Below are 12921 nucleotides of genomic sequence, written 5' to 3' on the forward strand. Positions count from 1 at the left end.
TAAAATCGTTTTAATTAATTGGTTTATAGTCTCATCTCATTACCTTGATTTGTACTTAATGGTCTTAAAACTGCAAATTTGCCAGGAATGTCTTTAAACTGGCATAAAGAGCTGAGCTCAAAAGTCATCACGGTGCAGGATGACAGGTTACTAAAACTCTGCCCAATAAAAAAGCACCTTATATAAACGATAAGTGACAGTAATGAGCCTTCCTTTGGGAACCTGCAGTGCAAAATGAAACAGTACCTTCATTCTGTTCTGTAGGTGCAGGGGGGATCGGCATGCCTGCTTCAAGGGGAACACCTCCCCAGTAGTTGAGCTGAAAGATGAAGTACCATGGCCTGGGGATCCCATACTCACCTGGTGTATAAAACACAAACTTATGCACACATTCATCCAAAGGATAACATTACAGTGTTTAAAAAGATAGCCAGTGGTGGCTACAATGTTATGCCACTGAACAACTTTAGTTTGTCTCTGAACTAAACACATAAAGTGAAACACAAACAAAAGCTTCCAGTTTGAGACACAGGACAGAAGACCGTGGTCGTCTCGCACTTTTTAACAGATAAACAGATGTAAAATATCTACAGCATAGCTAAGATAAAGCAGGAAACATCCATACCAGGAAACACTGCTTCGATGTACCAGGCAGCGATGGCATAGATGAAGGCATCCACATACAACATAACTATGGAGACAGTGAAGCTGTATCGGTCTCCCTCCACAGGGCTGGAGTGCAGGTTGTACCACTGAATGCCCACACCTTGCTCTTCATACTGAGAGAAATACTCACAACCAAAGCCAAAGGCCACAGGAGAAAGGAAACTCTGAGAGAAACAGACAGTCACATTACACCCTGTTAAATCATTGACTGACATTCATAAATAAAACTAAGCACTCTCACATAAGGCCCATGCTCATATTTAACAATTAAGGGATTCCTTTTCCCTATAAAATGTTCCCTGATGACTGCACCCTATCATTTTTTTTACTTACAGCTAAGATTCGGTGTGTGCTGTTGAGGTGGTCTCTCCAGGCGACACACAGGACGTAAGGCAGGTAGAGTCCGAAGTAGATGAGTCCCCCGCAGGCAGCTGACAGGTTGGCCTTTGAAAAGAAGGTGCTGATGAGGAAACACTGCATGATGGTGGCGGTGGCAAAAGCTGTGAGGAAGAAAAAAATAACGGCTGGGTTGCTGTACGGCAAGATGTCGCCCCACTGCAAAAAAAACCAAAACATGTTAGTCATCACGAGAAACTATAAAACACTTTAATACACAAATCATTTCCACTAGAAAAATTCTCTCATTACTTAAAAAAAATATGACTGCAGACTTTGTGATGTTCACATTTTCCTGTTCAGCCTACAGGGTTGCAATGTAGTGTGCGTGTGATGACGGATCATCATCTTGCCTTGAGCAGAGCGATGAGCAGTGCCGCAGAAACCAGGAATGGCACTATGCTGCTGATGAACCAGCTGAACCAAAGTGTCCCAGTTCCTAGACCCATGATCCTCATGGTTTCCTTCAGCCTCGCCTCCTTCTCGTACACCACACCTTTGATGATCATGGCCACAGAGTAGATCCACGCCAGTGTCATGAAAAGCGGCAGAGAGCGGTTTAGCACTCGAAGAAAACTGTGGGGAAAATAACCAAAGACGAAATGTGTGTGCTGATGTTAAACCAGTGATACACGGAAGGCTACAGCAGCAAGTGTTAAACACAAAAATGTGACAATTATGAAGGCTTTCCTGAGCTGCACTCCAACAGCCCTATCAAATGAACTCGGAAACTCCCAGACACTCAACTTGTTATTACAAGAAGCTGATCTTGTTGCACTCTGATATTATACTCAGCTTCCAAAAACCAAGCTCACTGTAAAATATTAAGTTGGGTTTTTTCTATACATTTTTTTTAACTCTGTTTGGATCGTGCCTATAATTATCTTTTCGTCCATGTTTATTCTCCAGCTTCTCTCTTCAGCAGGTTTCTTTAGTAAAGGTACTACTAGTTCTACTACTTCTAATGATTTTTCTAATACATTTAGTATTAGTTTATAAGTTAGCTTAAGTTAGTTTATAAAAGCAGAATTAGAAAAGGATGGAACAAGTGTGGCTTGTTTGGAAGGGATGATAGCACAAAGCTGGTTTGCAAAGTTACAAGACTTCTGGAACAATGTCCTTTGGAAAGACCAAATCGGAGATGTTTGGCCACGATGCACAGGACCACATCTGGCAAAAACCAAACACAGCACATCAGCACTAACACCTTAAACCAACTGGTCATGGTGATGGTGGAGTAGTGGTTTACACTTTTTTGGTAGTCACGGTGCCTGTCCACCTTGCAATCACCGGGTTGACCATGAACTCATCTCTCCACCAAAGTATTCTAGAGTCAAATGTGAAGCCATTTGCTTACAGCTAAAGCTCGGCCCAAATTGAGTTACGAGTTTATGATCCCAAGCAAAAATCTACAGAATGACTGAAAAGGAAGAGAATAAATTTGAGATATGAAAGAGATTTTCCTCGTTGTCATGGCTTAATGTTTCCCCTCAAGGACAGCAGATTCAGCTATCTCAGAAACACAGAGACAGGGGCTGACAGGTTAAACAGAGACCTCTCAGTTCTGTTCGGATCCAGCATAACTCTCTCTCCTCACCTACAGCTGCTCTAGACGAAAAACTCGACTATAGATCAAGAAAGTTCACAACATCCATTTACAACTGCACGCCACTCACACATCGTCCACATAGCAGGGGTAGGGCATCTGCTGGACGTAGATGCCGGTAGTCTGTCGAATCCCGGTAAGCACTCGGCTCACCGCTCTCTCCACCAGGTCTTGAACATACACGAAACCACCCCAAATATAACGCATGTCACTGAAGGGGTCAGCAGCTGGACCCGGATCCCAAAACCTGAAGTTAAAAGAAATCATGAAATCAAGAATTAAAGTGCTAGAGAAACCGTCCTAAGGTCTTCCTTGTTTCATGATGAGGCTGTCTCAGTATGGTTAGTTTAATTACAGCATTATCCAGAACAAACAATAACAGCAGGAGCAGCCCTGTGTTTAACTGCTGTAAAGTGTTGGTTAAAAGGAATAAGCTACTGCTGATAGTAATGAACTATAACAGGAACAGTACTTCTCAGTACCGGTCTTTGAGCTTGCTGGTGCGGGTCACATCATCAATGTCCATACGGATCTTGTATGTGACATGTGGGGGCAGCTCAGACGAGGAAGTGTTGGGCAGCAGGAAAACAACACCTGCCCAGAACTGCCTGTCCTCTAGTAGTTCCAGCGCTCTTTCAATCAGCTGACCCTCAGTTTCCAGCCCCTCCAGTTTGTTTTGAGAGAAGCACTGCAGGAGACGAAGGAAAACATGCAGAAGATATAAACAGACAATCACAAGGAAGGTGGAATTAGGCTTTAAGCAAACTTCACTTTTCTATTTTATTAATATTTAAAAATAAATAACAGCAAAGGAGGAGAACCTCTGTGACTTGTGCAAGAGTGGAGATAGTTTGGTTTATGTCATTGTAGATGTCCAGCCAGGTCAGCGGCGCTCCGGGCCTCCGTGGGATATCTGGAGAGGGTGTCGATAGGAAGCGTGCGATGCGTGAAGCTGTCCAGGGTGTGTCTTCCAAACGCAGGTTAACCAGTACTGCAATCTCTGGCTGCCTTAACAAATCCTATCGCAAACACATACACAGACACATTATTATGACTGAAAAATGCTGAAAAATGCTATATATTTCACTCTTTCCTCTTGTAGTGAGAGAAAGTCTGACCTGTAGCATCTTAACCTCCACACTGGTCTCCATGTAGCTCTTGATTTGTGGTCCCACCTCAAGCCAGGCTTCATTTAGCTCCTGGATAATCTGCAGGTCTTCAAATGTTTTGTTCACCTTCAGCGGAACCGAACTTAAAGTTAGCTTAAGAAGTCACGTCTGACACATCTTACAGAAGGTAATATTAGTCAAGGTTTCCTTTTTAATTTAATTTTTTTTCATATAATGTCATATTGTAAGATAAAGACCTTAAAATAACACAAGGAAAACCCCAACTATCAGACAATCCTCTATGAGCAAACACTTGGCAAGCGTGGAGAGGAAAAACTCCTTTTTAACAGGAAGAGACCTCCAGGGAGGGGCAACCACGTGCCCTGAGTAGTTGGTGTTGGGGGGAGGAAGACAGGAACAAAAAAAAACACTGTGGAAATTGTTTGAATTTTGTGGATGAAAACCTAAAACATCCTGGTCTGAAGACACCTTCTGTTTATAAAACAGTGAGTATAAGATTGCTGTACCTCTTTCATAACTTGCTGGATTGCAGGAGTGTTGGGTGTGTAGAGGAGTTTTCCTATGAACAAAGGTTTGATTCCTCTCCACACAATGCGAGACAAAGGGTTGGACTCCAGCGCCTGGATCAGATTTTTACAGAAGGGAGCTGCAGGAAGCAAAAAACCCGCCAAGCAGGACAATCGTTAAACAACACAGGTGTTTCTCAGTGGGGTTGTGTTGATTTAAGTGGTGCAAGTGCACCCTGAAGTACAGAAGGATCAAGGCCTCAAGCCAGGTCTTGTCTGCACATATTGCCATTAACATCCTGCCACAGAAACTGCACAGCGTCTTACTTGTATTGTTGTTGTGTTCCACATTCACGTCCTCTGTGCCATTTTTGCCCAAAAAGGACTTGATGTCATTGTCTTCATACCAGTTAAGGGACGGGATGCGTTCACCGTCAAGTTCATGGTGACCGCACACGATCTTTGAAAAAGCTCTGAAACTTTCTCTGGGCATTGCTGTGCGATTTTCTGGAGACAGGACACGAAGAGCTGCGCTCATGTCTGCAAAACTGGAGAGGGAGGAGATCTGAAAGAAGTGAAGAAGAAACAAGAAGCATAGAAGAGGCAGAAATGAAGGGCGAAAACAGGTGAGAGAGAAATACGACAAAAAATGATGAAGGTCTGATGGTCTTGAACTGATCATGTCCAGTGTGATAGAGATATAGACTGAATCTAATGTGCTCTTACATCATCCAGGAGGGCAGTGAGCTCCTGGGAAACTGAGGTGACAGCCTGACTGATGGCCCTGAGTTCTCCAGCGTTGGCCATTAGACGGTCTCTCTGACAGGGACAAGAGGTGGCCCATGTTACTCGTGCTGCTTTGAATTCACTAAATTTTGCGCTGGTTTCTCCATCAGCCGATGCTTACCGTCAAGAACTTGGTCAAGTCGAGCTGAGACAGGAAAAGGCGCTCGGTCTCCTGCAGCACATCAGCTGGTAAGTAACACATCTGGGTCTGAAGATCAGTCATGGCGGTTTCTCCTCCATCCACCGTCAGCAGCTGTTCTAGGACACTTCTATTACACACCATGTCCTTTAGCTGCATCTCCGCTACAGCCAGTGTAGTCTGGGGTGGACAAAAACGTTCTTTTAAGGATGTTTGGCCATCAGACAAAAACAATACAAAGGTAATATGCTTGCTACTGACCCAACAAAAAAATTCAGTGATGCCTTAAAGGGAAAACTAACAGTTTACATTAAAATATCATCACAAATTACATGACTTTCCTGTAACAAGTTACAGTAACTGCTTTTCAGCACATAATGTAACTTTGGTGGCAGCAAACACCTCAAAGACTTGTTAGTGACAGAAATCTTATTTTCATTTTGGATTATATCTTTCTTCTTCTTCTTCTCTCTGTAATAAATGTTATTTATTCTGTGTAAAATTTTACATTAGATTGGTTTATATCTTTAATCCTAAAAGGGATTAACCACTTAGGCCAAAAGAGTTTTAGTTCTACAGAGCAGATAATGGGTTTATTTGTGATTTAAGCCGGTAACCAACCTGAAAATTAAGTCTAGCATTCAGCAGTGTGTCCACATTCACAGGTGACATACTGGCATTGGTCAGGAGGAAGGTGGAAAATGTCTCATTTGGTCTCAGGTATTGTTTTACTGGGAGATCTGCAGTGGAAATACACAGATTAAGATTACAGCCAAAACCCCACAAAGCCCCACAAATCAAAGTCCAAGCTAGAATCAACACTTAACATCTAGAATAGAGCTTGCAGCTGAGTTTGCAGTATCAACACTTTAAACTTAAAGTTAGCACAGTTAATTTGTAGTTTTTTCAGGTAGCACATGACGTCCGATAGTTTCTTCCTTTTCATACTGACGTGTTTGATAGATTTTAGCCTTATTTTCTATTTTAAAAAAACGATTTTTCCTGCTGCTGAGAGTAAAAAAACACAATTACAAACTCATAAAGTTAAAATGCGACCAGCTACAGGGAGGCAGAATAGAATAAGCCCGGTTCCAGTCACTGGTTCATTATTAATGACTTGCAGGTCACAGAACAGTGCAGCAGCTTTCTCCATTGTTTGCTTGTATGATTTCTGCTCACATAAACTCATCGATACAGGCTTCATCATTTGAACTTCCTTCCTTATATTTTTGTTTTTCTTATCTAGAAATTTAAAACTGGTTCACCAAGAATAACCTTCTTTTTCTCTTCTACTTGTCTCCTGTGAGGTTTAACTAAATATTAATTTCATCCTTCCAAACAGTTACCCAAATGAAACAGTGCAGCAGGTTCTTTAAACTAAGACCTGAGCACATGTTAATGTTTGCCTTGCTGTAGAAAAACAAAACACTGACAACCTGCTTTCATTCAGTCTCTTGTTCAACAGGGGAAGTAACTCAATATGACCGAGGCAGGGCAAGCTAAGCAATCACTATGTCCTGCTTTCACAACAGCAATAAGACACAATCATTCAGCTGTGCTTAAACCACACGTACACATACTGAGTAAGGCCTGCTCAGATACATCAAAGTTAATCCAACATTCCTTTCTTTGTATAAATTCTTGTTTTTCCCCCCTATTTCTTTTAAAAACAAAGAAGGTTTTTGCATTTGTGTGAAAAGCGGGAATAAAGCGCAGCTACATGGCAACTAAACCTAAAGAAAAACCCCCAGCTAAACATTGACTTTATGTAAAGCTTCATGTTCTGCCACAATGACTGTACTTATTCATGACTCTTTCTGGCTAATGGTGCCCATTTAAGAAAGAAATTCTAAACTGCCCCTCTTCAAAGTTTGCCCTCAGTTTAATATGTATTCCTTGGATCAATGCTTCAACAGATTGAAACAAGCTGCAGTACTTGGCAGGGCTCCACTTCTTTGTCCCAGCTTCCGGACGCTCTCCATTAGCTTCTGAAAGCCGGCGAAGCTCTGATTACCACTGTAGGCCAGAACGGCCTGGACATCCACTAGAAGCCGAGACAGTCTGGAGGAAAACAACAGTGAGATTGAGAGTGTGTGTGATACTTAATGACAGCAAACACTGACTTCATGTTTGTATACAGACCAAGTCTATTCAATCATATTGCCTGCTAGTCCTAAATTTGCCTTACTTTACTGTACACTGTTGTGTACAGTAAAAGAATGCAAAACTGTGAGCTTTTACGTCATATTGCCTGAAGACAAGTGTTCTGATTTCCTTCAGAAATATTTTAAAACTATTCCTATAGGATGTGTTTATATAAAGTCGTGCAATGTATGCACATTTTTGCAAATGAGCTGAAAGATGCAGGTGAGGTTGCTTTATTTCTAAAATATACTTTTACTTACAGTTTTTCTTGTTTCAGAACACTTGTAATCAGAGTACTAGTACTGTACCGTTAAAGCAATGATCCTACTCTAAACTGCACCACTCTAGGTGGTTGGCCATGTTTTTAATCTCCGATCTACCTACATGGAGTTGTTAAAGTTGCCAACTTGGCCGGGTGTCTCTCCTGGTGTCTGGCTGTGGAAGCAAGGGTTGTTGATGTTGCAGATAATGCCCTGAATCCAGGGCAAGGTCCCTGCTGACGGCAGGGCTTTGTTTGGAAAGTGACCTACAAGGAAAGAAAAGGAGATCAGCCTGAGCCACAAAACAATGAAAATACTGTAGAAGTGACCTAAAATACATCCACCAGGTACTAGACTGAGCAATAATCCTAACATCCTATCCTAGGATTCAGCTGTGTGTTAAAACAGTGCCACAATCTTCCCATTAGTGGACATCCCAGCAAATCCACCTGTTTCTTCCTGTTAAAAGTGAGTTTTTCCTTGCCACTGTCGCCAAAGTGCTTTCTCATAGGGGGTCATGTGATTGTTGGGTTTTTCTCTGTATGTATTATTGTAGGGTCTACCTTACAATATAAAGAGCATTGACGTGACTGTTGCTGTGATTTAGTGCTATATAAATAAAATTGAATGGAAGGTCTGACTATGCAATGTTCAGAGAAACTGCAAAACAGCCAAGAGCTACATCTCATACTGTACAGGTCTCAGTTAGCGTGTTAAATGCTAACGTTCATGCTAGTGCAATTTAAAAAAGACTGAAACAGTTTGTCTTGTTTTGGAAGGGTTGCCACGAGAAAGCCTCTTTTCCATAAAAAGAAGATGGTGAAACAACTCAGGTTTGTAAAGTTTCATCTGAACAAACTTCAACTTCATAGGTGGTGATTTGTTCAGTTCTCCACCTTTATTGACGCTAAAGGTGATGAACAGCAATGCTGTGAAGAGTGTGACAAAATCTCTCCACAACCCTAAGAGAAATGATTACTTCAAGTTATTGCTGCTAAATGTGGACCTACAAGCTAAGGAGTCATGGGTGGGCTTAGTTTTTTACCGAACTGCATAAAGTCCTGTGACGACCTTTCTCACATGGCTGTATATATATGTAAAACTTTAACTTTGTTCAGCCTTACTGATTGTGGTCCAGTGGAGGCACTTGGAAACATTTCGTGTAGGTTTCATATTTGATACAGATCTAGTCTAGTTTGGTCTAGTTTACATCTTCTTAAACTCAAAGTTAGTGAGATGTAACTTTATCATGCACAGACTAACTGCCCATTACACTCTGAGCTGGCATGCTGTGTTTTCTTAGGTTACCAGTTATGTCACTACATGTTTATAGAGAACTAATCAAAGCAGGTCAAGAACACAAATGTGCGTGTGTGGCACAAGACTCACTCTGAGTGAGTTAATCCTCTTTAACCAGTTGGCAAAAGGCCATTTTTAAGACGTATAAGCGTGTTTGTGAAGAGACACAAATATCCCAGCATCACTCACATTGGCTCTGTTTGTAAGGAGGGTGCGAATGACGGACAGAGATAAGGATGACGAAGAGGAAGAGAGGCCAGAGGAGCTCGATAATGAGCTGGATCTGCACAAGAGGAGAGCATAAGAGGTGTTAACAGTAGGTCAAACGATCAGTGACCTTTACGGGCCAGGACTATAGCCAGCAATGAAACTGACAAATAAGTGCTGTGATACTTCAGATGGTGATGTATACACCGGAAAACTGAAGAATGATCTCATGTACTGTGCAGTCTGTGTCTCGTTCATTATGCTTCCTTATAGAATCAAACAATCTCTTGCTTTTTATCCTAAGTAGTGAAGATGTGATCACCTTGTTCCTTCTGCGGTACGTGATGTTCTTCCAGAGCAGGAGGAACAGTTGTCTGAAAAAACCCATCGCTCCTACCTGACCATGACGTGATCCTGGAAAAACGGTGGGGAGAAGAGGACAAGTTCATCAGGGCAACTATGAAATGTACGCAAAGGAGAAAAGACAGACAGAGCCAATACTGCAATCATTGACAATCAAAAACACAGCAGGTAAAATAAGTCCTGAATACTTCACTAAAGTTCTAAGTACGGTAACCTGAACAGACCGTATTCTCCTTTTATTTCACAGGCTTGTCTAAACTTTGCAGGAGCACCTGGTCATGCCCTGTTTCTGGTGAAATTATGTACCTTCCACTTCCAAATTATGGCCCCTGATATTAATTATCACTAAGTGGCAAATTACTAATGACTGATTTCAGCTGGTGTCAGGACTTTCCATGCCTTTTTGTATTATCCCTTTTGGGTGATATAGAAAATTCTTAAAAGGAAAAAGAAGTGTCATTATTAATGTTAACTATGGTATATTCTCTGTATTTGTATAGCGCTTTACTTAGTCCCTAAGGACCCCAAAGCGCTTTACACTACATTCAGTCATTCACACATTCACACACTGGTGATGGCAAGCTACATTGTAGCCACAGCTGCCCTGGGGCGCACTGACAGAGGCGATGATAAATCGATAAATCGAGGTGATGATAAATTGATAGTTATCATGATAAAAAATTATAACTATGATAAATGTTATTAGTGAAGACAGACCATACAAGGTATTGAATAATCAGCCCAGATCTTATCTTAAAGACCTCATAGTACCGTATCACCTAAATGGTGCACTTCACTCTGATGTCTTACTTGTGGTTCCTAGGACATTTAAAAGTAGAACGTGAGACAGAGCCTAAGCCTTTTAAGATTAAAAGGTTTAAATATGTAATTTCTGATAAATCTTAAAGTTTGTACAGGATCAGTCGACAATAAACCCTCCCTTAGTTCTGCTGCAATAGGTCTAGGCTAGTGGGGACTTAAATTATGTAGAAAAAAGTTACAGACCTGCCAGCCTTACTATGTGTGTTTAGAGTAAAGGTTTTCTTCTCTGCTCACTCTGATCTGCTCAAGTCAGACAATCCCATGCTTGATCCTGAAATCCTCCTGATCCAAACAGCTTACCTGTCTCACTGTAAGGCATTCACTTTTGCTCAACCATTCGTCCAGAATATGGTCTCTTCTAGATTTAGAAAACAACATAAAGCTGTTTAAGTAAAGCTAGAACTGCTCTGACTAATTCCCTTTGCAAACCTTACAAAACAGTCTGCATCTCTGCGCATGTCAGTGCAGGTGTAGGATGTAGTTTTTATAACCATTAAAGCCGGCTTTTTAAAAAAATATATTTTTCTTTATTTTGACCGCCAGGTTTCTCACGGGGTTGTTATTTCCTGTTTGAGAACAGGAAAACATTAGCAGGTAGCTAATGCAGTGTTGCTGTAACAAGGTACAGTAACGTTTCATGCTCCCATAACACAGAAACTACGCATCCACATAAGTTACAACTTTGCACTGCTTGAATGAAATTAGGTTATTCAATCAGGTATTCTTTTCTTAAAGTAGACATGTTAGAGAAATCAAATCAAATCAAAAGTACACTGTAACTACAAGTTTATCAACAACAATATTTAGCGGTTAAGCGTAAACTTATAATATAAGGGCAATAGCTTACAAAAGCTTGAAGAAACATTAGCTTCCTTGTCTTAGCATCCTATACAGTGATGTTGCTATTGTGTACATCAGCTCATTTACGAAAACAGTGAAAAGAAACCAATTTGATTATCTCAGTGTAAAACAGATGTTAATGATTACCTCTGTGTAATAAAGATGATTTTAAAGCTCCTCTCCAGCGGCCGACAGCTTGACATTGACTTCCCAGTGTTTGCGATAGCAGCTGTAAGCAGCGTAAAGTTCCGCCCACACATGAAGCGGATTGGTCAAACACATTCAAAGGGGCGTGGCCGTAAAAGCCGGTTAAGAATCCGATTGGTTACTGTTATAATTTCGTAACTGAAGAAACATGGAAAAAAGAGAACTGACAGGTTCACAGGGCTTTAAGTAATATGAACCGTTCCCTTGTGTTCAAGAAGTAATTCATAAAGAAGGATATTTTATCAATACAAGCAACAAAGCATTATAACTTTAGCCTGACATTATTAAAAACATTACAATCACAATTAATAATTCATAAACGGCACCAGTTCATTTTCACTAGACATTGCACTGCTGACATTTTTAAAGTGGCATACCAGTGTATAAGCATCCAATTGATTTTTATGGAATCAGTAGCTGTTTGTGAGTCTGTAGGTGTGAGACCTGATTGACCTGACATGCCGACCAGAGTTCAACAGGTGAAACACCCAGTAGGAGAGCATGCTCTCTACTGATGAGCGGCAGAAGACCAGCAGCAGCAGCTTCCGGTCCAGGTTATTCTTTCTCACATGGAGGAAGTGAAGCTACTGCTGGGCCTTCTTTACCAGGGCGTTGGTGTTATGGGTCCAGATGCGATTGGCGGACGGCTGGATGCCCAAAAATCGGAAGATGGAGAAATATCTCCACTTATGTTTAGTGGGGAGTGACCCTGTTTGTGCCTCCTTCAGTCCATTATGAGTTCTTTAGTTCGGAGGGCTGTGCCACTGCATATGTCTGTATGTGCAGACTTCTTGAAAGAGTTGCACCTTGACCAGACGGTTCTGGTAGCCATAAAAACAACTTGTGGGATACTTATCACTCCTCCTAGCAGAATTGGTAGAGGTCGTTTAAAACGGTTGGTTTTCTGGAAATAAGCATAATTATCCTCCTGGAACGCCAAGCTGTGTCCAAGTTTCAACAGTCTAGCTGGTGATTTGAGTTGAAGTTGATGAATTTATTCCATCCACTTTCTGCAATGTACCAGTACCACTGGCAACAAAACATGATGTTACCACCACTACGCTTGACAACTGGTAGTAGTCTTAGGTTTGAAAGCCTCACCTTTGCTCCTCCAAACAGCTCAATCTTTGTCTCATCTCACCTTAAAGATTTTCTCCAGAAGGCATTTGGCTCGTCCATGTGGGCAACTTCAAATTTAAGTTGAGCTTGAACTGTCCATGGTGATATAAAACTTATGCCACTGTGGACACTGGCGTTCCAACCATTTCTAATTCATAGCAGGCTTTGTGTCCTTTCATCTTAAAGTGGCAATTTGGGTCTTCTTCCAGACCTCTGCAAAGCCATGACACAGCCAAACAACCTGTACTTAGAGTTGTTTAAACTGATGATCAAACCAGAGTATTGTCAAACAAATCCTTAGGCTAGCAAAGAGAAACTCCAAATTGTATTTAATCACAATTCTAACAAGAATAGGTATTGACCTTCTCAATTTGTTAGACATTGTAGAACCCTACACTGCACTTCTTAAAAGATTTAAGTGGGTATGTTT

The 12921-nt window shown here is 41.3% G+C and overlaps 1 protein-coding gene across 5 annotated transcripts in view; it reads right to left on the bottom strand.

Moving 5' to 3' along the window:
* Positions 1-11406, bottom strand: part of abca7 (ATP-binding cassette, sub-family A (ABC1), member 7) — a 28107-nt gene extending 16701 nt beyond the window's left edge. For 4 of the 5 annotated variants that reach the window (XM_026194349.1, XM_026194348.1, XM_026194347.1 and 1 more), the window contains exons 1-18: positions 11313-11406; positions 9463-9554; positions 9123-9216; positions 7759-7900; positions 7166-7290; positions 5851-5969; positions 5212-5409; positions 5031-5123; positions 4632-4869; positions 4305-4444; positions 3787-3903; positions 3490-3687; positions 3151-3356; positions 2739-2915; positions 1416-1638; positions 1000-1221; positions 626-830; positions 247-360 (exon numbers count right to left, since the gene is read on the bottom strand). In XM_026194349.1, the coding sequence (XP_026050134.1) occupies positions 247-360; positions 626-830; positions 1000-1221; positions 1416-1638; positions 2739-2915; positions 3151-3356; positions 3490-3687; positions 3787-3903; positions 4305-4444; positions 4632-4869; positions 5031-5123; positions 5212-5409; positions 5851-5969; positions 7166-7290; positions 7759-7900; positions 9123-9216; positions 9463-9528 (2677 nt within the window). In that variant the 5' untranslated portion in view covers positions 9529-9554; positions 11313-11406. Of the gene's footprint in view, positions 1-246; positions 361-625; positions 831-999; positions 1222-1415; positions 1639-2738; positions 2916-3150; positions 3357-3489; positions 3688-3786; positions 3904-4304; positions 4445-4631; positions 4870-5030; positions 5124-5211; positions 5410-5850; positions 5970-7165; positions 7291-7758; positions 7901-9122; positions 9217-9462; positions 9555-11312 lie in introns of those variants that run through there. The other variant, XM_026194350.1, reaches the window with a different exon arrangement.
* Positions 11407-12921: the final 1515 nt, after the last annotated feature.

This window comes from Astatotilapia calliptera, chromosome 15, assembly GCF_900246225.1.
Source record: "Astatotilapia calliptera chromosome 15, fAstCal1.2, whole genome shotgun sequence".
NCBI classification, from domain to species: domain Eukaryota; kingdom Metazoa; phylum Chordata; class Actinopteri; order Cichliformes; family Cichlidae; genus Astatotilapia; species Astatotilapia calliptera.